The 27,783-nt window shown below is 40.9% G+C and overlaps 1 protein-coding gene and 1 pseudogene across 1 annotated transcript; one reads left to right on the top strand and one right to left on the bottom strand.

The window, feature by feature from the left end:
• Nucleotides 1–377: 377 nt before the first annotated feature.
• On the top strand, nucleotides 378–2,109 carry LOC100662021 (tripartite motif-containing protein 75-like; annotated as a pseudogene).
• A 4,686-nt stretch (nucleotides 2,110–6,795) lies between these two features.
• On the bottom strand, nucleotides 6,796–10,042 carry LOC100662170 (putative tripartite motif-containing protein 61). Its single transcript, XM_064274166.1, has 2 exons — nucleotides 9,270–10,042; nucleotides 6,796–6,985 (listed from the first exon to the last, which is right to left on the bottom strand). The coding sequence occupies exons 1-2, from the start codon at nucleotides 10,040–10,042 to the stop codon at nucleotides 6,796–6,798; spliced, it is 963 nt and encodes a 320-aa protein (XP_064130236.1).
• Nucleotides 10,043–27,783: the final 17,741 nt, after the last annotated feature.

Genomic DNA, 27,783 nt, shown 5'->3' with positions numbered 1-27,783 from the left:
TAATTTAATCCAGGGTTTGATATTTACAGCTTAATATATCCAGCAACTGAGATGCTCACATAAAAGAGAAGCAAACTTTGGTCTATTATGAATTTGATGGTATCAGAAATAGCTGTTGTTTAAACCAAAAACTACCTAATGCCTTTCTTATAGATTTCACAAGATTAAAATGATTGATCTTGGGATTTTCATCCTTGTTTACATGATTCTGTTAGAGTCAAGGGTCTTAAATAACTTTACCTAGATTCCCCAGATAATAGGTACACAAAGAGTGGTATCTAACCTAGGATAGGGGATCTAGTCCCAAGGACTAGACCCAGCAGCCAGTTTCAGTGTACCTGATTTGGGAATAAGTGGATTGAAAGGGTAGAGGCAAGAATTGGTGGCATTCAGCAGGGCCACAAAGACTTTTTTTTAATTTTAAAGGAAGAAATATTTTCTCATCCTCAGGAACAAATAGGCACCTTCAGGTTGTGACTGGATTCTGACCAAGAGAAGTGCTTAGCGTGGCTTCGTATTCTCTGGGCTGCCAAAGGGCTGGATGACTAGTTGCCCAACTAATCTGTGATCAGCAGCTGATTGTGAAGAGTACTCCTACTGAAACAAATGTCTACAACAGAGGAACAGCAACCTCATAGGATTTCATAGCTTGGATACCTTCTGAAGAAAAGCGCTCTCAGTCCTACCCTTCATTCACAGCCTAATGGAGGTCACAGCAGCCCTGGCAAGAATTCAGGCAGAAGCCAACTGTCCCATCTGTCTGGATTACTTCAGAGACCCTGTTACCATCAAATGTGGGCACAACTTTTATCGCTCCTGCATCCAGCAGTCCTGGGAGGGTCGACAGGACAGGTTCCCTTGCCCTGTGTGCCGCCACCCATGCCTACAGTGGCACCTCGGGAGCAACACTCAGCTGGGACATATAGCTGAAATTGCCAAGCTACTCCATATCACCAGGAGCAAGAGGAAGAGGGAGGAAGAGACATGCTTGTGCGAGAATCACAATCAGGTACTGACCCACTTCTGTGAGGAAGACCTGGAGGTGTTGTCCCCTGTGCACTCAGCTCCCAGACCACCAGGATCACTACGTGAGGTCCATAGAGGAGGCTGCCTCTCATCACAGGAAAAGGCTCATGAGTTACATGGAGCCCCTGAAGAAACAAATGGCACATTTCCAAAACTAGTAACTACCCAAGACAGAGAACCATTTGAACTGAGAAAAAAGGTGGAAAATCAGAGGAAAAAATTATTCTCTGAATTTGAGCACCTGAACAAGTTTTTAGACCGTGAGCGTGAAGAAGCTCTCTTCAGGTTAGCTCGTGAAGAGAAGCACATTCAACAGAAACTAAATGCAAACATAACAGCATTTTCAGAGTCCATTTCCACACTCAACAATCTACTAAAGGAGGTGGCAGAGAAGAGTGTGATGTCAGAAGGGAAACTGCTGACAGATATTAAGAGCGTCCAGGATCGTTGTGAAAGCCTCAACCCCCCAGTCGTCTATTCCTTCCAGCTAACGAAGGAAGGATGCAGCCTTCCTCCACAGTATTCGGCTCTGCAGAAAATTATACAGAAATTTAAAGAAGATGTGACTCTGGACCCTGAAACAGCACATTGAAATCTGTTTGTCTCTGCAGATAAAAAATCTGTCACATTTGTGAAGAAAACACAAAGACCTCCTCCTAATCCAAAGAGATTCAAGTTTGACCCAGTTGTCCTGGGTTGTGAAGAGTTCAGTTCTGGTAGACATTTCTGGGAGGTGGAAGTGGGTGAGAAACCTGAATGGTCTGTGGGGCTTTGTAAAGACTCCCTTTCCAGGAAGGCAAAGAGGCCCCCGGCAGGGCAGGAGAGATGCTGGGCAATTCAGCTGTGCAATGGTAACTGTGTTGCACAAGGCACTTTTCCAGTCACTCTGATGATAGCAGAAAAACCCAGAGGGATTGGCATTTATCTGGACTATGAACTGGGTGAGATTTCGTTTTACAGTTTGAATGACAGATCTCATATCCATTCTTTCACTGATAGATTTCTGAAATCCTGAAGCCTTATTTCTGTATTGGACGTGATTCTCAACCTCTCACAATCTGTGCTGTCAGAGATTATGAATGATAAACTCTCTGGGAGGCTGTCGCATTGTTTGATTTTATTCCTGCAATTCATGGTATATCATGAATGTATATCATACAACTATCACTTAATATAGCACTGATGATTTTTTCTTTTTTTAAATACTCCTAAACTTTAACACATGAAGAAGGTTGTTTTATCTCATTTGGTTTCTATGGTGACAGGGATGTTGTGGGGACTAAAAGAGATTTTGTGGGAATTAACTGTAAAGTATTTCTGAAATTCTAAGATTGGAGTGTAGGAAAATGTAACCGTATAACTCCCGTAAATACATTTTGTGTATACACACACACATACACACACACATGTTATTTATGATACGTTGCTGTGGATATAATTGTGACTCCAAATACCAGCAGTGTCACCCATGGTGGACAGATTTCAGAAGAGCTTCCAGACTAAAAGAGACTAGGATGAAGGACCTGGCATGGAGTTGCACCTGAGATAGGGTAGGAAAATGGGGCTGCTTAAATCTGAGGGTGTAGAGTTGCTCTCCCATGGGCCTGGAAGGCTGAGCTGAAGCCTAGTGCCTAGCAACCTTCATCCAGAATCCCAAGAGTGTGGACAATATCCAGAGTCTGGAGGGCAGGGCCATTGTCTAAATGGTCTCAGAGAACAGAGGATTATATTCCGTCCTTGAGATCTAATGTAATGTGTTCTGCTGACTTGCTTGGTGCCTCTTATCCCCTCCTTCCCTTGAAGTTTTCCCATTTGTAATGGAAATGTCTACCTTGTGCCTGATACACCATTGTACTTTGGAAGCAGATATCTTGCATACTAGGTTTCACACAGGAAGAGGAATTTTGCCCCAGGATGGAATTTGGCCTTGGAACTGATTTAAAACGTTTGGGATGATATGATATGATGGGAGGAATGTATTTTACTGGGGCAAGGGGATGTATTTTGGGATGAGAGGATGGAATGTCATGGATGGAAATATGTATCCCAAAAATGTGTGTCAGTTTGGTTGGGCCATGATTCCCTGTATTGTGTAGTACTATTTGTGGTATTTCTGTTATAGCAGCACTGGATACCTAAGACAGCCCTGCTGATCCAGGCTGTGCTATATATGAATAAGAAATAGGTAATTTTTCATTTTTTTTTGATTAACAGCTGAGATTACCACAGCACAGCCATCCTGATAATGAAGAAGTTACCCTTATCTTAATGAAATGGATTCTCAGAAATTCCTGGTAACCTTCCTCAAATTATAGCAATACGCAAAAAATACAGAGGTGTGAAAAGTAAAACTCTCCATTAGCAGGAATTGTAAACAACACACATATAGGCTGCCATGCACAGGCATTTGTTAATGCAGTGGCAGTTTAACACAATGTAATGCAACACAATATTATGGATTGAATCGTTTCCCTCTAAAATATGCACTGTAATGCTAACCCCCATACCTGTGGATATAATCTAGTTTTGGAATAGGGCTTTGTTATTTTAATGAAGCCATATCAGCGTGTGTGTGTGTGTGGGGGGGTATCGCCTAAAACTAATCCATAAAACAAAAATCAAAGCAAACCAGTTGTCTTTGAGTCAATTCCATTTCATGACCACCCCTGTGTTGCAGAATAGAATTTTCCGTAATCACCACTGAGGTATAAAAATGAGCAGATTAAACACAGAAAAAACAAAACAAAACACAAATCCACAAATGGGTTGAAGGTAGATGCCACATCAAGATTCTCAAGGAACACTGGGGTTGCATAGGCTGAAAGATGCAAGTATCTTTCCCCAGTGCCCACAGATAGAGTATTGCCCTAAATCTGGTGCCCTGCATTTGGTCTTTTTGTTTCTGGAACTATGAGAAAATTAATTCCTGTTCTTGAAAGTCACACACTTGTGGTATTTTTGTTACAGCAGCACTGGGAAACTAAGACACAGAGATTAGCAGTATTTTGTGGTAGCGTGTGGACATGGTTTTATATAATATGATGAGAGAAAAAGAATACATATAGATTTAGAAAAAAAATGTGTATAAATAGAGATAAAATGAAAAGCAGAATATAATAGTTTTTGTACAGTAGACTTTTGTTACTTGCTTAGGTTGTACTCCTGGCCACTACTTCATAGGATATGATCTGTATTTTGGCAGTGTTAGCTTTCACCAACATTTCAAGTGTCTTACAGTTTCAGCTCAGTTGACCACTTCTTTCCTGGTTACTTTTTGGACAAAAGTTTATCAGCCCTTGCCGTAGGTTCATGGTTATCACCATATTCTAGTCACATTCCATTCATTGTATCCTTCCCACCTTTGCATAGCCATCCTCTTTAAATGTTGATTTCTTAAATAATAATGTAAACGTTTCATGGCATTAAATAGATCTCTATTTCTCCAAAATTAAAAGAAATAAATAACTCTTTTATTTATATTGGAAACCATGGGATGTGTAATTTGCTTAATAAACTGGTGAATTCATACAAATGGAGATGACTTGAATTGTGTATCCTGAAAAGATGAGTTGAATGAAGTCCTCACACCTGAGCCTGTGAATGTGACCTTATTCGTAAATACGGTCTTTCATGACAGTTTACAGAGAGGTCTCAGCTAGAGGTATAGAGTGGAGTTTGTCCAAACATAGTAAAGCAATGACATTGTAGTCGATGAAGCTGAAAGAGACATGGAAGGATGCTCCCTTAGCGCCGGCAGAGAGAGCACATAGGCCTACGGATGCCCTGAATTTGGACTTCAAACTTCCATATCTGTGAGAAAATAAATTTCTGTCCTTTAAAGGTACCTATGTTGTGGTATTTTTGTTATGACCCTCTAGGGGACTAAAACACATTGTTAAGATATTAATGCTCTGAAGACTGATTTGATGTAACAGTGCCTGTTAATAAAAACAAAGTACATGTCAGGTATTATTGTTCTGGGGGCTGTCATTTCCTTAGTCTATAATGTGCTGCAGAAACTAGATGCAATATCTCTATCCTGAAATACAGAAACCTGATTATATCACCCATCACACTCCCTTTTAAACAATTGGTTCCACATTAAATATATATTTTTGGACCGAGAGATTTAGAAAACCAGTGTCATTTCTCGAACCTCTAAAATGGAACCATGATACTGAAACTGTTTTCAACATTATGTCAGTGATCTGGGGTCCAAGTTCATTGAAATGGTTTCTGTCCAAACATTTAGTTCTCTTGATATGTCAGGAAATTAATCTTCTTTACAGGCTTCAACTGTACCATCTCAGTCTTCTTAACAGATTACTTTCCTGCCACCTCATCACATGTGGGCAATTTTCTGGTCTCTTTCTGTGGCTAGTTGAAAACACTGAGCTGTCCACTCAATTGACACCAGTGGTTCTTCATCCTAAGGCTTCCAGGTAGAACAGGCTCTACCACGCAATTATACTTTCCATTAAACTGCATTGATAACAAAGGAAACAGCCACAGTGGCAGCGGAATTAGACTTGATAGAAAAATCTAGGGGTGAGGATAGGTGTTATACCCATTGCTACAGATGCTGAAAACTTATATCTGCAGCTCTAACTCAGGTTTCCTCCCTAATCACATAAATTTGAGTCACAAATCTATTCAGTTATTCCTTAGGCTGACATTGTATGATGTCTCAGTAGATGTGAGACACCAGATTAGAATCTGGAATGCAAAGATGCCATCTTAAGTCCCCACCGTCAGAAAAGTGACAATCCAGAAAATAGAGAAGTAAACTACGTGATATGTGGATTTCCTCCAAGTGGATGGCTGTCCATTCAGGAGATAGGATGCAGCCTTCCTTCAATGGGCAGAAGTAAAACCTAGATTCTTGTAATTTTCCAGTAATCATTACACAGTCTCATTCACCATGATATTTTAAGAAATTGAAATGACATAGATGAAGTTGTCAAAAACTCACTGTTTATAATAGAGTGCAGTGATGCTCTTTTCCCAGACCATCAGCTCTCATTCCTCTCCAGCATAACCATTCTTAAGTTTCTTTTGTTTTCTTCCAGAAACAACCTATGTACATACAAATATAGAAACTTATTTTTGTTTCTGTGTTCATTTTCAAGATAAGCATACTACATGCAGTGTTTTGCACTTACTTCATTTCAGTTCAGTATATTTAGGGACTTTTTAAAATCCTCTTTATAAGTCTATTTTATCTATTTTAAGCATTCTTTGCCCATTCAATGTAAAGGTAAATGAGGAATATTTGTGGTATATGTTTTTGAAGAATCAGTAGTGCAATTTGTTAATTTATTTAATTATTTTAATTTTAGAACTGCAAATAATTTGCAGCAGGTTCCCAAATCTTCCTTATAAGAGATGGGGAATGACAATTTCAATAGTGTGGATAATTATAAAAAGAGGGACAAAACTGTCTTTGAATCGTGCTTTCGGTTTTGTATATAAAAAGTCATCACCAAATCCCAGGTCACCTTGATTTGTTACGACATAATCTATTGAAACTTTCTAATTTTATGTTTTAAATTTAGGTCTATGATCCACTTTGAGTTAATTTATGTGAAAAAGGTAAGCTCTTTTCTAGACTCATGTTTTTGTACGTGCGTGTCTCATTGTTCTTGCACTATGTGTTTAAAAGACTGTCCTTTCTGCATTGAATTGTTTTTGTTCCTTTGTCAAAGACGATTGACTACATTTCTGTGAGTCTGTATCTGTGATGTCTATTCTGTCCACTGATCTATGCCTTCAGCAGTACCACACTGTCTTGATCACTACAGCTTTATAATAAGTCTTGAAGGCACATTGTGTCCGTTCTCCAATTTTGTTCTTTTTCAGGAGTGTGTTGGCTATTCTACTTTTGCCTTTACATGTAAACTGTAGTATCAGTTTGTCAATATCCACGAAACAACTCTCTGGGACTTTGATCAGGTTTGCACTGAATTTATAGAGGAAATGGGGAAGAATTGACATTGTCATATTGTCTCCCTGTCCATGAACATGGAATACTTCTATGTCAGGCCAGGGTTTGAGGTCATCAACAAAACACAGAATAGAAGGCAGAATAGAAGAGATAATAGAACAAGGTGAGCTTCACTAACAGGCACTGGTTACTGTGGTCAGTCACTTCCCATGGTTGATGCAGGACAGGTGTTATGGACTGAACGGTGTCCCATGAAAATATGAATTATAAATCCTAGCCTCTATGCCTGTGGTTATAAACCAAATTGGGAATGGGTTTTCTTTATTGTTACTGAGATAGGATTGGTGTAGCATGTGTCTCGAATCAATCTCTAACACGATATAAAAGGAGCAAATTGAGCAGACAGAAATGGGGGAAGATAGATGCCAAGCCACATAGAGACCTCCAAGGAACAAGGCAATAGAAGCTGAAGAGACAAGGATCTTCCCCCATAGGCTACAGAGAGAGAAAGCCTTCCCCTAGAGCCGACATTCTGAATTCAGACTTCTAGCCTCTTAAACACTGAGAAAATAAATTTCTCTTTTTAAAACCTTGTGGTATTTCTGTTATTGCAACATTAGATAACTAAGACAGCAGGTCTGATGTCCACAACCCTCTTGTCATACAAGTAAACTCCATTCCCTCCCTGCTGGGGACAGATACAGAATTGGGGTAGACCTGGTGCCATATGCTGCCCACACATGAGCAGAACACAGAAAGCTACTCTCTGTTGAGAACTGGGAGGCAGGTTTCTATCCTAAGAAGTGGGAAAGGGAGACACATTCACTTCTCAACATCCGCTATCAACAAATGTTCTGGACACAAGGGCTCTGAGTAGGCAGCCCATATTAGGAGGCACAGACCATTTTCCCACCATTTTCCATTTATTGGGATCTCCCTTGTTTTCATACGTTAGAGTTTTGTCCTTTTCCTCATAAATCTTACACAGATTTTGTGAGATTTATACTTAAGCATTTAAAATTTTAGTGCTAATGTAAACGGTGTTGTGTTTTTTATTTCAAATTTGCATACAATGGAGTACTGATCAGCAATAAAAGGAATGAACGATCAAGCTACTTGAAAGATCAGGAGTTAAAGAAAACAATCTGAAAAAGCTACTTACTGCATCATTCGAAATACATGACATTCTGGAATAGACAGTTAAAAGATCAGTGATAGCCAGGAATTCAGAGAGAGAGAGGGAGAGGGAAGAACACGTGGAGCACAAGGCATTTTTAAGGTAGTGAAACTATTCTGTATTTTGCTGTCATGCTGGACACATGACATTATGCATTTGTCAAAACCCGTAAGACTGTACAATCTAAAGGTCACCACTAATGTAAACTATAGACTTTAGTTAATAATGATGAACAAGTATGTTTATGAACTGTAACCAATGTGTCACATGAATGCAACATGCTAATAATAATAGAGACAGTATGTGGATGGAAGGGGGGAGCATGTGGGATTTCTCTCTAATGCCTGTACAATTTTTCTGTAAACTTAATAGTGCTCTAAAGAAATAGTCTATTAAAAAAAACACATGAGCTGTAAAACAACAAAAACGGAGTCAAACTCTTTATTATAAATGCTCTCCATGACCATAGGAAAAAATATAGTAATATACAAAATGATATCTTAGGAGGTTCATCATTCATTTCTGACAATACGTATTGCAAGAGAACTTGAAGATGGTCCAATAGAGAAATAGGGTATAAGTTTTTCTGTAGTCATTACAGTGGAAGTACAAAAATGTGATTTATTATTCAAATTGTAGAATGAAATCTCTCCTAACTCATAGTCCAGAAAAACACCAATCCGTGTGAGGTCTACTGACTCCCATGCAGCAAGCTTACTATTCCAGAGCTCAATTTGCCAGCATCCATTATTTGGGAAAGGTGATGTAACTGCATTTCTAGGGAATGATTCTTTACACACACCTAAGGACCAATCACCTGTCCCTCTTACTTCTACCTGCCAGAAATGTCTGCCACTATCAAATCCCTCAGAACTCAAGATAGAACGGTAAACATTAAATTCCCAGGGACTCTGAGGAGAGTTTGGGTTCATCATTCTATACATCACAGTTTTTCTATCTTCTGAGACAATAAGATTGGAGTGGGCAGTTTCAGGATCTAGTATCAAATTTACCTGAAATATGCTGATCATATTTTGCAGACCAAAATATTGTGGAGGAAGACTGCAATGCTCCCTCTTTAGCTCATATGAAAACACTGCTGGGGGTTTTAGGAGTTCATACCTGCTGTGGATGCTTCCAATACCTGTCAGTAAGTCCAGGTCTTCCTGCACACACTTCTCTGTTATTTCACTTAACAGATTTTTTAGTATGGAAGTATGGTCTGAAATTTGGATTCTGTTTGCAATTAGTTCTTTGTTAATATCCTCCTCTTCTTTTAGGAGCCTAACATGAATTTCTGCCTGCTCCTTTTCCAAGAAACGTATTAATTGCTGAAATTCTGAGTGTAAGTCACTCTTCTGATTTTCTACTTTGCACTTCAATTTCACTACTTTTGAGACTGCCATACCTAACCCATTTTCGGCATCCCCAACATGCTTCTTCAGGGACTCAATGCAGCTTTTGAGCTTTCTCCTGTGACTTGATGCAGCTTGCTCAATGGGCATCAGGAGGTGATCCTGGTGGTTGGAGGAGATCCTGCACTGGGGACATAGTAGCTCCAGGTCCTTCTCACAGAATAGGGAAAGCTCCTGGTTGTGCTTCTCACACAGGGGCTTCTCTTCCTGGCGTTTCCTCTTGCTCCTCCTGGTGGGAAGTTGCTTAACAATATCAATCATGTTACATAATTGAGTGTTCCTTCTGAGGCTTCCATCGGGACACTGTTGGAGGCAGACTGGACAGGGGAAGTAGTCCTGTAGATCAATCCAGTACTGTTGGATGCAGGAGCAACAGACGTTGTGGCCACAGTCGATGGTCACAGGGTCTTTCAGATAATCCAGGCAAATGGGACAGCTAGCCTCTGTGAGGAGGTTGCCCAGTGAGACTGCAAAGGCCATTGTGCACTGAGGGTTTCAATCTTAGGGAGCACTCTTCAACACAGCCTAGTTTTCTGGGAGCTAAGGAAAGTGAGAAAATGATGACTTAGGGTTTTTTGTTTCTTGTGAGGGTTAAGTAAGATAAAGGCTGTTCAGGGCATTGGGATATCAGGCCTCAGGGTTCTTATCCCTCCACTCATCCCAACTATACAAAAAACTGTTTGTCATTGAGACACCCTGGAAGGTGATTCCACACGTGGCTTCAGGTCAGCCACCTCCAGGCAGTTGTCAGGCATAGATATTTGTCACCCCTTCTCTGATTCCGGAAACCCTGGTGGCATAGTGGTTAAGAGCTACAGCTGCTAACCTAAAGGTCGGCCAATGGAATCCACCAGGCACTCCTTGGAAACCCTATGGAGGCAGTCCTACTGTGTTCTATAGTGTCACTTTGAGTCGGAATCCACTCAACCACAACGGGTTTGGGGTTTTTTTTGTTTGTTTTCTCTGATTCCATAGGATTAGGGTGGGATCTGGGTATCTGTATTTTTAACAAGCAGTTAGAACCGTAATGTATGATCTCTTTAAAAATACAGCAAACGCACCATGCACAAAAACGAACTCAAAATGGATCAAAGACCTAAATATAAAATCTAAAACAATAAAGATCATGGAAGGAAAAATAGGGACAATATTAGGAGCCCTAATACATGGCGTAAACAGTATACAAAACATTATTAATAATGCAGAAGAAAAAGTAGATAACTGGGAGCTCCTAAAAATCAACACCTGTGCTCATCGAAAGACTTTGCAAAAAAAAGTAAGATTACCTACAGAATGGGAAATAGTTTTTGGTTATGACATTTCCAATCAGCGCCTGATTTCTAAAATCTACATTATTGCAAAAACTCAACTACAAAAAGACAAATAACCCAATTAAAAAATGGGCAGAAGATATGAACAGACACTTCACTAAAGAAGACATTCAGGTAGCTAACAGATACATGAGGAAATGCTCACAGTCATTAGCCATTAGAGAAAAGGAAATCAAAACTACAATGAGATTCCATCTCACTACAACAAGGCTGGCATTAATCCAAAAAACACAAAATGTTATATGTTGGAGAGGTTGTGGAGAGATTGGAACACTTCTACACTGCTGGTGGGAATGTAAAATGGTACAACCACTTTGGAAATCGAATTGGCGCTTCCTTAAAAAAAGCTAGAAATAGAACTACCATACGATCCAGCAATCCCACTCCTTAGAATATATCTTAGAGAAATAAGAGCCTTTACACGAACAGATATATGCACATCCATGTTCACTGCAGCACTATTTACAATAGCAAAAAGTTGGAAGCCAACAAGCTGCTCATCAACGAATGAATGGATAAATAAATTTTGGCATATTCACACAATGGAATACTATGCATTGATAAAGAACAGTGATGGATGTGTGAAACATTTCATAACATGGAGGAATCTGGAAGGCATTATTCTGAGTGAAATCAGTCAGTTGCAAAAGGACAAATATTGTATAACACCACTATTATAAGGACTCGAGAAATAGTTTAAACAGAGAAGAAAATATTCTTTGATGGTTATGAAAGGCGGGCGGGAGGGAGGGAGGGTGGGAGAGGGGTATTCACTAATTAGATAGTAGGTAAGAACTACTTTAGGTGAAGGGAAAGACCACACACAATACAGGCGAGGTCAGCACAACTGGACTAAACCAAAAAGCAAAGAAGTTTCCTGAATAAACTGAATGCTTCAAAGGCCAGCATAGCAGGGGTGGGGGTTTGGAGACCATGGTTTCAGGGGGCATCTAAGTCAATTGGCATAATAAAACCTATTGAGAAAACATTCTGCAGCCCACTTTGAGAGTGGTGTCTGGGGTCTTAAACGCTAGCAAGCAGCCATCTAAGATGCATCAATTGGTCTCAACCCACCTGGATCAAAGGAGAATGAAGAACACCAAGGACACAAGGTAATTATGAGCCCAGGAGGCAGAAAGGGCCACATAAGCCAGAGACTACATCAACCTGAGAGCAGAAGAACTAGATGGTGCCCGGCTACAACTGATGACTGCCCTAACAGGGAACGCAACAGAGAACTCCTGAGGCAGCAGGAAAGCAGGGGATGCAGACCCCAAATTCTCATAAAAATACCAGACTTGATGGCCTGACTGAAACTAGAAGGACCCCGCTGGCCGTGGCCCCCAGACCTTCTGTTGGCCCAAGACAGGAAACATTCCCAAAGTCAACTCTTCAGACAGGGATTGCACTGGACAATGGGATGGAGAGGGATGCTGGTGAGGAGTGAGCTTCTTGGGTCAGGTGGACACTTGAGACTATGGTTACATCTCCTGTCTGGAGGGGAGATGAGAGGGTAGAGGGCGTTAGAAGCTGGCAGAATTGACAGGAAAAGAGAGAGTGGAGGGAGGGAGCCGGCTGCGAGCAATTGGGAGTATGTAGCAAGGTGTATGTAAGTTTTTTGTGTGAGAGGCTGACTTGATTTGTAAACTTTCACTTAAAGGACGTTAAGAAAAAACTGCAAACCCGAGTTTGGATTCACTTTAAGGGTCTATCTCAGCCCTGTATTTCTCCTATGTTCCAGCCTCCTGCACCCACATGGCTCGCTTTTGGCTTACCTGGAGCAACCAGCACTGTGGAGGGTCGCCGCTCCCTGGGGGTCGTCTCTGAGGAGGTTTGCTGCCGCGGAGGTTCCCCTCTGCGAGAGTAGCGATTGAGGAGGGTCGCTGCTGCTGAAGGTTGCCACTCTAGACGGTCTCCGCAGCCGAGGGTCACTCCTGCAAAAGGTCGTTGCTGTGGAGGATCGCTGTGGCTTGTCTCCCAGGCTGGTCTCCACAGTCAGCCTTGTACCTGAAGGCTGGTCAGTGGTTGGACCACAGCATATATACACAGCTGGAGGGTGGAGCTCTTCCTAGGACGGTCCCCAATCAATTGGTGGTTCCTCCCTTGAGGAAGGAGGGAAGGGCTGGGCAGTGTGGGAGAGAATGGTTGGTTGGTGGAGAAAGGAATCTCCTGTGAGTCAATCAAGTCAGGTGGGCCAGGCTCGCGGTTAATAGGCATGATTTCATTTACACCTTCGTAACCGTTTTAGCCTGTCAGCGTCCTGTAATCCCATCTTTGCTGATAATCTTTAAGTCTGAGGGAGACCTATTCATATTTTCACCCTGGTTTGTTTACCTCTGGAACCCACCAGTTTAACCTTTAAATTTCAATATGCAATTTTCAGCACCATGCAGTACAAGGAATGGCAGAATTTCACATTTCAGTTGCAGAGATCTGGGTTGAGTCTATGCCTTCCTCCTTGCATCCTCACCATAAGCTGCAACACATTCCAGTGACTGAAATATCTTCCACTCACACTTTTCACAAACCAAAACCAAACCAAATCAGTTGTGGTCAAGAAGATTCCGACTCATGGTGACCCTATAAGACTGAGTAGAACTGCCCCATAGTGTTTTCAAGGAGTGGCTGGTGAATTGAAACTGCGGGCATTTTGGCTAGCAGCTTTAGCTCTGAACTACTTCATCATCATGGCTCCACCACTTTCCATAGAGTGGCCACTTGAACAGACCTAGAAGGCAAGCCAATCATGCACATGCCTGACATAGAAAGAGAACTTGTAAAATGTGTCAAGCCAAGGACAACCAGCTGTTGGTTGTTTACGTTCTATGACCCCATGCCTCCAAGTTATGAAGGAACTGGGGAGAAGGAAATCTTATGAGGAAAAGAACACCAGGATATGCCAGCATGAAGCAACAAGCAGCAGGGCCAGGAAGCAGAACTACCAGGACTGAGGACGCCTCTGATTATCTGCTGACTCTACTTCACCTTGCATCTTCATGGGGTTGGTCAGCAGCTACTATAATTGCCCCCTCTTTTCCAGTGTTCCACCCTCATCTTTATCCTCTTGCACATCTCAGTCCCTATCTGAAAACCAGTTACCATCATGACCATCTCCACCAGACTACACTGCACAGCCTCTTAAGTGATTTACTCCCATTAACTTTACCTCACCTCTTCCATACATGTTATCTTTTTTTCACATTGGAACTTTAATCATGCTACTTAAAACAATGGAGTAGTTTTCATAGCTCTTGGAAAGAAACAAAAACTTTACCAGGTGTCAAAAGCCCCTACACTGGTTGCCATCTATTCTTAGCTCATCACCCACTGTCCCCTCCTCTTCTTTGAACTCCACACACTCATCCTCCCACCTCTGGACCTTTTCACGGTCACCTTCATCCCATGGCCCTTCTCATCCCCCATACACATTGTGTAGTCCCTTATTTATTCCTCCACCTTTCCTTAAATCCCAACCTAATTTCACTTTCTCTGAGTAGTAGTATATATTCTCAGAAATTCTTTGAAACATAACAATTTATTTTAGGAGAATTGCTAATTAAGTGCAATCAGGTTCATAATTGATTTTGAAAAATGCACCCATATCCTTTTTTAGACTAAATTTTTTGTTTTGTTCTACCACTTGTTTGTAAAAGAGTTTATCCTTATAAAACATAAATTTGTGGAATTTCAGATGGCTAAATTATACAGAATGACTAAGTAGAACTCATAATTTGACACATTAAATACCTATTACGGATTGAATTGTGTTCCTCCCAATTATGTGCTGGGGTAACACCTATACTGCGGATATAATCTAATCTAATTACTTTGATATTGTAATGTAATCACCTGTCATAATTCAATCTGACATAATGTAATCTGTCAATCAGTTTCATCATACCAGTGTAGGAGGATTGTAGGGGGATCCTAAACCTAATTGCCCCGAGTTATATGAAGAGTAATGTACGCACAGAAACCTGCACTTGGACTCCTGACACACACACAGAAACACATGTGGTACCAATGAATACCCAGGACTACCTACAAAGAAGGAGTCAACATAGCTTAGACCCTCATTTGTACTTTTAGCCTTCAGAACAGTGGGAAAATAAATATCTGTCCTTGAAAGCCACCCAGTTGTGGTATTTCTGTTACAGTGTCAAGGCACCTATGCGAAGAAGCAAGGCCTGCAGTCTGTTTGTAAATGGAAGGCTGGCAGAGTCAAATAGTGGGTCCTCGGTAAACCAGGTCCTTACTTTGCCGAATGCTGCACTCTGAGGTCCAGCGCCTTTATTCATCACTCCCCACACCATACTCAGCCTGTCCATCTCACAGATTCCTGTGGTATGCAAGGTCACAGATCTTTGAGAGTGGTGGGTAATGGAGGTACCCTAAATGACATAGAATCTTAGGGACGCCATGCACACAGAAATAGTGTGTACCCCATGGTGGACTTTGAGCAAGAGGCAGGGAGTGAAGCTTCACCAGAAATTGAGGGTGCTGGAGAAGGTTGTCATGTGAATATAATGAGAGGAATGTGTGCCTCCTACAAAACTAAACATGCTGCAGGCTTCATCTCACTCAACCCTCACAGTGATTGTGGTTCCCAATACATAAATGAATAAACTGTGCATGAGAGAGGTTAAGAGAGGGAGCGTAAGATTACAGCCCAGGCAAGTCCACTCTAGAACTGAAAAGCAAATCACAGCCACCACCTATCCTGCCTCCCACACAGGGAGATAATGCAAAGCTCTGGTGGGGCTCCCTGGGGGATTTGTTTCCTCGTTTCTTTTTTTTTTTTTTTTCTGGAGGTTACAGGCAGTCCTACCCCTGTCTTCAGGCTCTGACAACTTGTAAAGATTCACAGAATTTTCCCTCATCAGTATTGTTCAGGTGTGCTATGTTAATGTGTGGCAGAACACAAGTCAGAATTATATTTTCTGGAAAGTGTAAGGGCTATTTCTTATACTCTCACCTGAATCTGCAACCCACATGAGGCAGAAAAAAATTAAAAAGACAGGAGAGAAAGAAAAGACCTAAATGGATGTCAGAAGAGACTCTGAAACTTTCTCTTGAACATCAAGTAGCTTAAGTAAAAGGAAAAAATGATGGCACAAAAGAGCTGAACAGGAGAGGTCAAAGAGCAGCTCGAGAAGACAAACTAAAGTATTGTGATGACATATAAAAAGGCCTGGAGATAGAAAACCAAAAGGGAAGAACATGTTCAGCATTTCTCAAGGTGAAAGAACTGAAGAAACAATTCAAGTCTCAAGTTGCAATACTGAAGGATTCTAGGGAAAAATATTAAACGAGCTGTCCTTTGTAATCAATCTTCTGTTCAGCTCTTTTACTTCAACATTTTTTTCCTTTCGCTTTAGCTGCTCCACATTCAAAAGCAAGTTTCGGTGTCTCTTCTGACTTTCATTTTGGCCTTTTCTTTCCTGTCTTTTTAATTACCTCTTACTTTCTTCATGTATGCTGTCATTCTACAACTTGTCTGGTCTTTGGTAATTAGTGTTCAATGCGTCAAATCTATTCTTCAGGTGGTCTCTCAATTCAGGCGGATATACTCAAGGTTGTACTTTGTCTCTCATGGACTTGTTCTACTTTTCTTCAGCTTCAATTTGAACTTGTATATGAGCAATGGATGGCCTGTTTCACAGTCAGTCCCTGGCTTTGTTCTACCTGATGATATCGAGCATTTCGATCGTGTCTTTCCACAGATGTAGTCGATTTGATTCCTGTGTATTCCACCTGTAGAGTCACCATTTGTGTTGTTGAAAAAAGGTATTAGCAATGAAGCAGTGGTTGGTCTTGCAAAATTCTGTCATGTAACCTCTGACATCATTTCTATCACCTAGACCATATTTTCCAACTCCTGAGAAAAAATAATGTGCAAATATATAGTAAGTCTCATGCCCAGTGTATATAAATTGATGTAAACCGCATATAAAATTATTAGATTGTTTAAAGTTACATATATATTAATATAAAAATAGACCAAATTTAAACACATTATATATATTTTCTCTGAGGAGTGAAGCTATCACTTCATATTGATCTGTGATTTTTTGGATATTTTTAAAGGGAGTTTAGTACATATTACCAAAGTCGGCACTTTTCTATTCCTAGAACTTTCTGCTTTTAGGTTTTCTACAAATTAAATAGAAAGCAAAGACTTCTTTTTAAAAGCAGTAAGAGATAAAGACATTTGAAGAAAACCTAATTATGGGTGCTAATTTTATTCATTGTGACTTTTGCAATTACAGAACAAAATATATCTATAATCCATATGAACTGCGAGCTGAGGAACGTTATTCAGTCCAGTTTCCTGGCAAGTATAAGTTTGATAAAAGACTCCACAAGCCATGTGAATTTTTAAAATATCTATTTCCAAAACGAGAAAGTGACTACTTTGAGTTCAGAGTAAATACTGACGAATTCAACTGTGGAATGATGACTGTGTTTCTTTAGGTATATGTGCTATCCTCTCTCAAAATTTAAACCAGGGGGATGATATTTAATTTATAATTCCAGTGATAAACTCCTTAAGCTCTCTCAACTTCAATATGACCATCTTTAAATATTATCCTTGTAGAATGGGTTAAATGAAGTGTATTTAATGAGTATTAGTACCAGTTTTTCAATAAACTCTCAATAGCTCTAATTCTTCCACTTTTCCTACCAAATATATAAACCCAGTCCTTCCTGAAAAAATTCCCATTCTGACACACTATATCTAGGCAAATATGATGCCAATGAAACCTTTCTGGGAAAGTTAAAAGCTATGGTAAAAGGTACAGGCCTTGAAATACAGGGCAGTATGATGATTATTTTATGATGATTACACTTATTTACTGTACTGTATTCCCAGGTGAAACTTCTTGTTAAAGCAGTTACAGTAACTACTATTATAATCACTTTATCTTCTACCACACTACACTAAGTCCGGAGAGAGTAGCTGACTGAATCCAAACTTGGATGTCCAAGTACCTTTCAAGATCACATTAGCATCCTTTCTACTCAAGTTCTCCCGATAGGTTCTTAAGTGGTAATCTCACAATCACTCTGGCCAGCTATTTCGGTTCTTCATAGCCCATCTTCTTTTAGTGGGTAATCCTAATTGTGCAAGCTTTATGCTTCAACATTGTTTTCTTGCTCTCTCTCTTCAATAAACACTGAGATTCTTAACATGGCCTACAATGTTTTGCAAGGTCTGCCCCAAAGCCCAGCTTCCTCCTCTGGTCTCTTCTAAGGCCACTCCACAGCCCTCCCTTAGTTTCTCTCCATTTCAACAATAAGGCTGCTTTAATTTTCTCTTCAATTTTCTTTGTCTTCTTGAAAGCAGGGCCCTGGCACAGTCAGTTCTTTTGCCTGTAAAAAAATAAAAAACATTCAAGACACAACCGTTGGTCTCTACTCTCCTGGAGCAACAGAGGAAGAATGAGAGTCAGGAATAGGAAGAACAGCTGCCTTCTTTGCCATGAGTCCAGAAGAACTGGATGGTGCCTGGTTACCATTACCTAACATATTGATCAAAGATTCTATAAAAGAATGCTCATCAAAATGGGGAAAATGAAGAACAGGGCTTTCAATTCCCATGAACTCCAAACTTTCTGGAGCCATGGAGGCTGCATGAATCCCCAAACCTATTGCTCTGAAATTATCTTTAAATCTTAAACCAAAAATATCTCTGAAATCTTCTTAAAACCAGAGTTCAGCTTAAATAGTAAAAATGTCCTCCTTGAGTATTATGCTCTATTAAGAACTGTGTATAAGTGATCCTGTCGACAAAAGGAAGTAGAAATACTAGACAGGAACCTTAGGGGGTAGTGTGTATGTTAATGGGGGAGGAACACTCTAGAAAGGAGGATAAGAATGGTTGCCCAACTCAAAGAATGTAATTAATGTCACTGAATTGTTCACGTCAAAACTATTGAATTGATGTCTGTTTTGCTGTGTATATTCTCAAAAACAACAAAGTAAATAAAATTAAAAAAAGAAACAAACAAAAACACCCTGCCCTGAACTGTGAATGCTCATACTACCGATTGCTGGCTAGTCGAGACTGACTCAAGATCACCTCATAAGTGTCTGAGTAGAGTTGTGCTGTATCAGGTTTTCAATGGCTGATTTTTTTTTTTTTGAAATTACATTGCCAGTCCTTATTTCTGAGGTGCCTCTGGGTAGACTTGGGCCTCTCACCTTTAGGTTAGCAACCAAGCCCATTAACTCCCTGCACAACCCAGGGACTCCAATGCATATCCATACCCACCTAATTTACTTCTAACAGTCCATCAAAACTCAGACCTCAACACAGTAGCATACGATTCTGGGAAGCCATCCATAACTTTTAAGTAGAATTATGGTATACTAATTCTATCTTACCTTTTGCAAATGTTAATATCTTTCAGTTAAGATGGTCCTCGTTGACTCTTCCTTCAGCCAGGAAGGCCCTTGCCTATTTTGTCTAACTAATTCATATTTGTTCCTCAAATTTCACCTTGGCTGTCACTTCCTCAGGACAGACATCAATGATCTTGAGTTCACTAGATTAGAGGATGCGACAGACCCACTGGCTCACCCACTGAGATGCAATTTCATCCAAACAGGTGATTGTTATTCTTTGATCTGAAAGTTACACCTACCTTACCCACTGCACCCAGAGAACCCAGACCAAGTGAAGCAGCTGTACTGTATAGCTCTTTCCTTGATAGTCTTGGATAAAGATGATGTGGTGAAGCTTTTAAAACCAACCTGCAAGGAGTAGGGCTTGACATTTGACCCTCAAGTTTAGCACAGGAATAATACTAGTAAGAATTTGACCAGGTTGCCTTTGGAACAAATCATCAGATGTGGCTCACAAGACCTTGACCACTGAATGAGGTATCCCAGTTATTCTTAGGATCTCTTCACATTGTCTAGGAATCTTGCACTTGTGCAGACCCCTTTCCCAACCACCTCAAGAAGATCCGCCAGTCACTGCGTGGGTTGAGTACACAGCCCTCCCACAGGACCCACGCGCTGACAAAAACAAAAACAAAAACTATTGCCTTAAAGTGGATTCCAACTCATAGAGACCCTATAGAACAGAGTAGAACTGCTCCCATAGGATTTCCAAGGAGCTGCTGGTGAACTCAAACTGCTGCCATTTTGGTTAGCAACCAAATGCCTAACTGCTGTGCAATGAGGGTTCCATAAAGGACCCTGTAAATGAAATATTTAGAAAAGAAGGAAAGTTTTTAAAATAACTGAGACAAAAGATAGGGTTAATAGGTGATAAATCTCTGAGGTCCAATATTCAAGCAAAATAAGCTACAGAAAAAGAAAAAAATAAGAGTGGGAAATAACCAAAGGAAAAATACGATATTCCAGAAATACAGAGCTTCGGTTTCTAGATTGAAGGGGTCTATTCCATATGCAGAACATAAATGTAAAAAAACTTCATCCATGGAACATAGCAGAAACTGTCAGACAACAGGGTTAAAGGGAATATATACAACAGAAACTCAAAAGCAGTAATGAGAACTGTGAGATAATTAATCACTGTCTTCAAAATTGTGAGGGAACAAATTCCAATCTGATTCCTGATACAAAATTATATTCAAGATGAGCTGAGGTAAGACTAGAAATATTTGGGATACATATTCTAGAGATTTACTTCCCTAGTCAGAATATAACTCTATGGGGCAGTTCTACTCTCTCCTGTAGGGTCGCTATGAGTCGGAATCGACTCGACGGCACTGGGGAATGTTGTTAGGAAAATAGAACCCATACAAACCATTCAATAGAAGGAATTTAACCTGGAAAATTAATTACAAACGGTTAGAAGAGCGAGAAGGGCAAATGGGATTCTGAGGTAACATAAAATTAGAACCTGTAGGAGGCTGTTATCACATATAGGCCAGGATGACAAAGGAAGAAATTAGTGTTACCTGAACCTACGGGCACCAGGCATCATGGTATAAGCTTCCCAGCAAGAGCTACAACCATGAAGAAGATGTAGTCATCTGCCAAGCCACCATTCCAAACATTCTCTTCTCAGTTCTCTAATCTCCCAGAAAGGTTTCCCATTGGCAGAACCTAAGTAAAACTTACAATGAGAACCAGGGAAACGTAATGTGCAAGGGGCCAGTGCACTGAAGATCGGGGAAAGGATGGAAAGTCATTCTCCCAGCAAACAGCAAGTGATGGCACATCTTTCATGTGCCCTTTTTTGGGTAGTTATCTGACAGTATGCTCCACCAAAACAAATGAAGAAAACTGTGAAAGTGGAAAAACAGAGCACTCATGCAAGAAAGGAATAAAACATAAGGATAGAAGGTAAAGATAATTCCTAGACTAATTGCGAAGGCCCAAAGGCCCAAATGATGGCTATGTATCACAATCTGGAATGACCAGAAAACTTCAGTCCACACTGGGGTAAGAGGATCAAGGGGTTAGGGAGAGACTGCACCAAGAAAATAAAAAATACTTCAAATGAACAAATTATATGTTGAGTTGTTCTTCCTGAAGAATTTTAGAATCCAGCAGATGTGAGCCCAAAAAGAGATAAATATAAAAAGATGCACAGAATACACAGTAAACAAGGAAAGTCATTTCCTAATTATGGTAAAACAATTTGCATAAGCAAATGTAATAGGTATCTGATGGTTCAGCCATGAACAAATTATGTAGTCATATGAAAGTAAATTCTGATTTTTTTATTAACTACCCAATTGATTAACTAGTCAATTATATATGATCATATTTCGGTGTTTGTGGGTGATATAAGACCTCCAAAATTCTCAGGTCGCTGTTAGGAATTTAACACAAAATGTCTTACATTGATTGTTATAACACAGTTGTGAAGCAATAGGAAAGTGACTAAAAGTATAAACCATGCCTGTGAGGAACAGGAATTCGTGGTAGGAGGGCATGGACTAAGACACGTTTTTTGTTACAAGCCTTGTAGTATTATTGGATTTAAAAAGAAATTTATTATTTTGATTAAAAGTAATGTCTGAAAATGAATATATAAGTCATGGGTAATGTGTAAAGCATTCAAATACAGGGTGGGAACTGGTAAGAATGAGATAAAGCCTGTAGCTTCTTTAGTCTTGTAGGTGGCACACATTTCTCTGTTTATAGTCACAGGATGACCCTTTCCAGCATCCTCAATTCCCTGTGAAGCTTCGCTCCCTGCATCTCACTCCAGGTCCACCACGGGAACGCATCATTACTGCGCACATGGAGTTTCTTAGATTCCACATAATTTATGGCAGCTCCATTCACCCACCACTCATCAAAGATCTGTGACCTTGTACACCACAGGAATCTGTAAGATGGACTGACTGACTAAGGTGTGGGGAGTGATGAATAAAGGTGCTGGGCCTTAGAGTGGCAGCATGTGGCAAAGGAAGGACCTGGTTTACTGACGACGACCTGCCATTTGACTCTGCCAACCTTCTTATTTACAAACAAACTGTGGGCCTGTTGCTGCAAAACACGGATTCAAGCCACCTGCCATAAAGCCAATACTGAGACACGGGTGAGGTAAGCAGCCAGAGGGCTTTCTTGTATACATGTATACAAGAGACAGAGTGGAATGGGCTCCTCCAAAGTCTGTCTGTCTCTCAGAGACTGACTGACTGGAAGGTTTTATACGGTTAGACCTTAGGTTTGAAGAATCTGAAGAATGGCAGTTCCCTTTTTGGGGGCACATGTTGACTTTTTGTGGGTATTCTTAGAGGTCCGCTGATGTCATTCTGGTTTCAGTCACAAGATGGGTCCCCATTGACTAGTTGTCTCGTCCCAGGTCTTGTTGATTGCTGCTCTGCTCTTCCAAGACGAAGACAGGTTAATTTTAAACATCATCCAATCACAAAGAAAGGGAGAGGGAAGGGAGGAAACAAACCACAAATCACCAGGGTATGCAAAAGCTAACTATGCAAGCCATGTAGAAATGATGTTCCAATACCCAGGACCTTAGGCCCCTACCATCTCTTTCTCACTGGCCCTTCTCAGGCCTGGCTTTCTCACATAGGTGCCTTGATGCTGTAACAGAAATACCACAACTGGGTGGCTTTCAAGAACAGATATTTCTTTTCTCACATCTCTGAACTCTAAAAGCACAAATGAGGGCCTAAGCTACATCAACTCCTTCGTAGGTAGTCCCAGGTGTTCATTAGTGCTGTATGGGTTTGTGTGTGTGTGTGTCAGGGCCCCATATGGAGGCCTCTGTGTCTACATTGCTCTTTCTGTAACTCGTGGTAATAAGGTTTAGAATCCCCATACACTGGTACAATTGTAACTGTTGACTGATAACATTATGTCAGATTGAATTACAGGAGGTGATTACATCACATTATGACAGTAATTCGATTTGATTAGATTATATCCACAGTATAGGTGTTACGCCAACACATAGTTGGGAGGAATCCAATTCAATCCGTAACAGTCATTTAATGTATCAGACTACAAGGCGTTCTAGTTTAGTCACTTTCTGTAATTTATCCATCTGAATTTCCACAAATCTATATTTTATAAGGATGTGTTTTAAACACAGGTGGTAAAATAGAACAAAAAATTAGCCTAAAAAATGATATGAGTGCATTTTAAAAAATCAATTCAGAATTTGATTTCACTTAATTAGCAATTTGCTTAAAATAAATTGTAATGTTTCCAAGAATTTCTTAGTATATATACTGCGTGAAATTAGGCTGGGATTTAAAGGAAGATAGGGAATAAATAAGGGATTAAACTATATGTAGGGGGGATGAGAACTGTCATGGGATGAAGGTCCCTGTGCAGAACTCCAGAGGTAGGAGGTTCCAGTAGGCTGAGTTGGGGCAGAGGAGAGGACAGTGTACATTGAGCCAGAATAGGTAGCAATCAGACAGTGTGGGGGCTTTTGACACCTGGAAAAGTTTTTTTCCTTTCCAAGAGCTGTGAAAACTGTTCGATTATTTTAAGTAGCCTGGTTATGTTGCAATGAAAGAAAAAGATAAGGTGAAGGGAATGGTAAAGGTGAGCTAAATTTAATGGGCGCAAAGCACCTACTAATTAGTAGTGATTAGAATGCAAAAGTTGGAAAGAAAGAAGAAGGATCAGTAGTTGGAAAATATGGCCTTGGTGATAGAAACAATGCCGGCGAGCGAATGATAGAACTTTGCAAGAACAACAACTTCTGTTTTTTTTTTTTTTTTTTAATAATTTTTATTGTGCTTTAAGTGGAACTTTACAAATCAAGTCAGTCTCTCACATATAAACTTATATACACCTTACTACATACTCCCACTTACTCTCCCCCTAATGAGTCAGCCTGCTCCCTCCTTCCAGTCTCTCCTTTCGTGACCATTTTGCCAGTTTCTAACCCCCTCTACCCTCACATCTCCCCTCCAGAGAGATGTCAATATAGTCTCAAGTGTCCACCTGATGCAAGGAGCTCACTCCTCATCAGCATCCCTCTCCAATCCATTGTTCAGTCCAATCCATGTCTGATGAGTTGGCTTCGGGAATGGTTCCTGTCCCGGGGCAACAGAAGGTTTGGGGACCATGACCGCCGGGATTCTTCTAGTCTTAGTCAGACCACTAAGTCTGGTCTTTTTATGAGAATTTGGGGTCTGCATCCCACTGTTCTCCTGCTCCCTCAGGGGTTCTTTATTGTGCACCCAGTCAGGGCAGTCATTGGTTGTGGCAGGGCACCATCTAGTTCTTCTGGTCTCAGGATGATGTTGTCTCTAGTCCACGTGGCCCTTCCTGTCTCTTGGGCTCATAATTACCTTGTGAACTTGGTGTTCTTCATTCTCCTTTGATCCAGATGGCCGACTTCTTTATTGCAAATACCTTCTTTCACCAACACAAATGGTGACTGTACACATGGGCCTCACCAGATGGAACACACAGAAATCAAATTGGCTACATCTGTGGAAAGAGACGATGGAAAAACTCAATATCATCAGTCAGAACAAGGCCAGGGGCCAACTGTGGAACAGACCATCAATTGCTCATATGCAAGCTCAAGCTGAAACTGAAGAAAATCAGAGCAAGTCCACAAGAGCCAAAATATGACCTTAAGTATATCCCACCTGCATTTAGAGACCATCTGAAGAACAGATTTGATGCACTGAACACTAGTGACTGAAGACCAGACGAGTTGTGGAATGACATCAAGGACATCATACACGAAGAGAGCAAGAGGTCATTGAAAAGACAGGAAAGAAAGAAAAGACCAAGATGGATGTCAGAGGAGACTCTGAAACTTGCTCTTGAGGGTCGAGCAGCTCAAGCAAAAGGAAGAATTGTTGAAGTAAAACAACTGAAGATTTCGAAGGGCGTCTCGAGAAGACAAAGTAATGCATTATATTGACATGTGCAAAGAGCAGGAGATGGAAAACCAAAAGGGAAAAACATGCTCGGTGTTTCTCAAGCTGAAAGAACTGAGGAAAAAATTCAAGCCTCGAGTTGCAATAGTGAAGGATTCCATGGAGAAAATATTAAACTATGCAAGAAGCATCGAAACAAGATGGAAGGAATGAATACACAGAGTCATTATACCAAAAAGAATTAGTCGATGTTCATTTCAAGAGGTGGCATATGATCAGGAACCAATGGTATTGAAGGAAGAAGTCCAAGCTGCTCTAAAGGCATTGGCGAAAAGCAAGGCTCCAGGAATTGATGGAACATCAATTGAGATGTTTCAACAAACAGATGCAGCACTGGAGGTGCTCACTCGTCTATGCCAAGAAATATGGAAGACAGCTTCCTGGGCAACTCACTGGAAGAGATCCATATATTTATGCCTATTCCCAAGAAGGGTGATCTAGCCAAATGTGGAAATTGTAGAACGATATCATTAATATCATACGCAAGCAAAATTTTCCTGGATATCATTCAGAAACAGCGAAGGCAGTATATCGACAGTAAACTGCCAGAAATTCAGGCCGGTTTCAGAAGAGGACATGGAACCAGGGATATAATTGCTGATGTCAGATGGATCCTGGCTGAAAGCAGAGAATACCAGAAGGATGTTTCCCTGTGTTTTATTGACTAGGCAAAGCCATTTGGCTGTGTGGATCATAACAAATTATGGATAATGTTGAGAAGAATGGGAAATCCGGAACACTTAATTGTGCACATGAGGAACCTTTACATAGATCAAGAGGCAGTTATTTGGACAGAACAAGGGGATACTGATTGCTTTAAAGTCAGGAAAGGTGTGCATCAGGGTTGTATTCTTTCACCATACCTATTCAATCTGTATGCTGAGCAATTAAGCCGAGAAGCTGGACTATATGAAGAAGAACAGGGCATCAGGATTGGAGGAAGACTCGTTAACAACCTGCGTTATGCAGATGACACAACCTTGCTGGCTGAAAGTGAGGAGGACTTGAAGTACTTACTGATGAAGATCAAAGACCACAGCCTTCAGTATGGACTGCACCTCAACCTAAAGAAAACAAAAATCCTCACAACTGGGCCAATGAGCAACATCATGATAAACGGAGAAAGGATTGAAGTTGTCAAGGGTTTCATTTTACTTGGATCCACAATTAACAGCCATGGAAGCAACAGTCATCAAAAGACACACTGCATCGGGTATATCTGCTGCAAAGGACCTCTTTAAAGTGTTGAAGAGCAAAGATGTCACCTTGAAGACTAAGGTGTGACTGACCCAAGCCATGGTATTTTCAATTGCATCTTATGCGTATGAACGCTGAACAGTTAGTAAGGAAGACTAAAGAAGAACTGACGCCTTCGAATAGTGGTGTTGGTGAAGAATATTGAATATACCATGGACTGCCAAAAGAACGAACAAGTCTGTCTTAGAAGAAGTACAGCCAGAATGCTTCTTAGAGGCAAGGATGGTGAGACTGTGTCTTACACACTTTGGGCAGGTTGTCAGGAGGGATCCGTCCCTGGAGAAGGACATCATGCTTGGCATAGTACAGGGTCAGTGAAAAAGAGGAAGACCTTCAACGAGGTGGATTAACACAGTGGCTGCAACAATGAGCTCAAGCATAATGATTGTAAGGATCGCTCAGGACCAGGGAACGTTTTGCTCTATTGTGCATAGGGTTGCTGTGAGTCGGAATCGACTCCACGGCACCTAACGACAACAACAAATCACCTACGAGGCTGTGCAGTTTAGTCCCGTGGAGGTGGCCATGGTCGTAATTGGTTCTACCATAGGCCCTGAGATGTGCCAGAGGATAAAGGTGAGGGTGGAGTACTGGAAAAGTGGAGCAATTATAATAGCTGCTGACCAACCCCATGAAGATACAAAATGAACTAAAGTCAGAAGATAATCAGAGGCCACCTCAGTCCTGGCAGTTCTGCTTCCTGTTCCTGGTTCTTGTTGCTTCATGCTGGCATGTTCCAGTGTTCTTTTCCTCGAAGTGTTTCCTTCTCCCCAGCTCATTAATTTCTTGGAGGCGGTGGGTCAGAGAACCTAAACAACGAACGGTTGCAAAACTGTGTCCTTGGGTTGACACGTTTTATAATTTCTCTTTCTACCTGTCAGAAATGTCCATGTTGGGCCTGCCTTCCAGGTCTGCGCAAGTGGCCACTCTATGGAGAGTGCTGGAGCCATCATGGCGGAATACCCAAAGCCGTCAACCAAAATGTCGGGAGTTGGAATTCACCAGCCAGACCTTGGAAACAGGATAGGGTAGTTCTACTCAGTCCAATAGGGGCGCTGTGACTCGGAATCGACTCGATGGCAATGGGTTTGATTGGTTTTGATTTATGAAAAGTGGGAGTGGAAGATACTTCAATCATTGGAGTGTGTTGCAGCTTGTGGCGAGGGCGCAAGGAGCAAGGGATAGGCTCAACCCAGATGTGTGCAGCTGAAATGTAAAATTCTGCCTTTCCTTGTACTGCAGGGTGCTGAAAAGTGCACATTGTAAC

This window comes from Loxodonta africana, chromosome 21 (genome assembly GCF_030014295.1).
Source record: "Loxodonta africana isolate mLoxAfr1 chromosome 21, mLoxAfr1.hap2, whole genome shotgun sequence".
NCBI lineage: Eukaryota > Metazoa > Chordata > Mammalia > Proboscidea > Elephantidae > Loxodonta > Loxodonta africana.
Note: the sequence above shows the minus strand (reverse complement) of the source record. Positions and strands in the feature narration are given on the sequence as shown.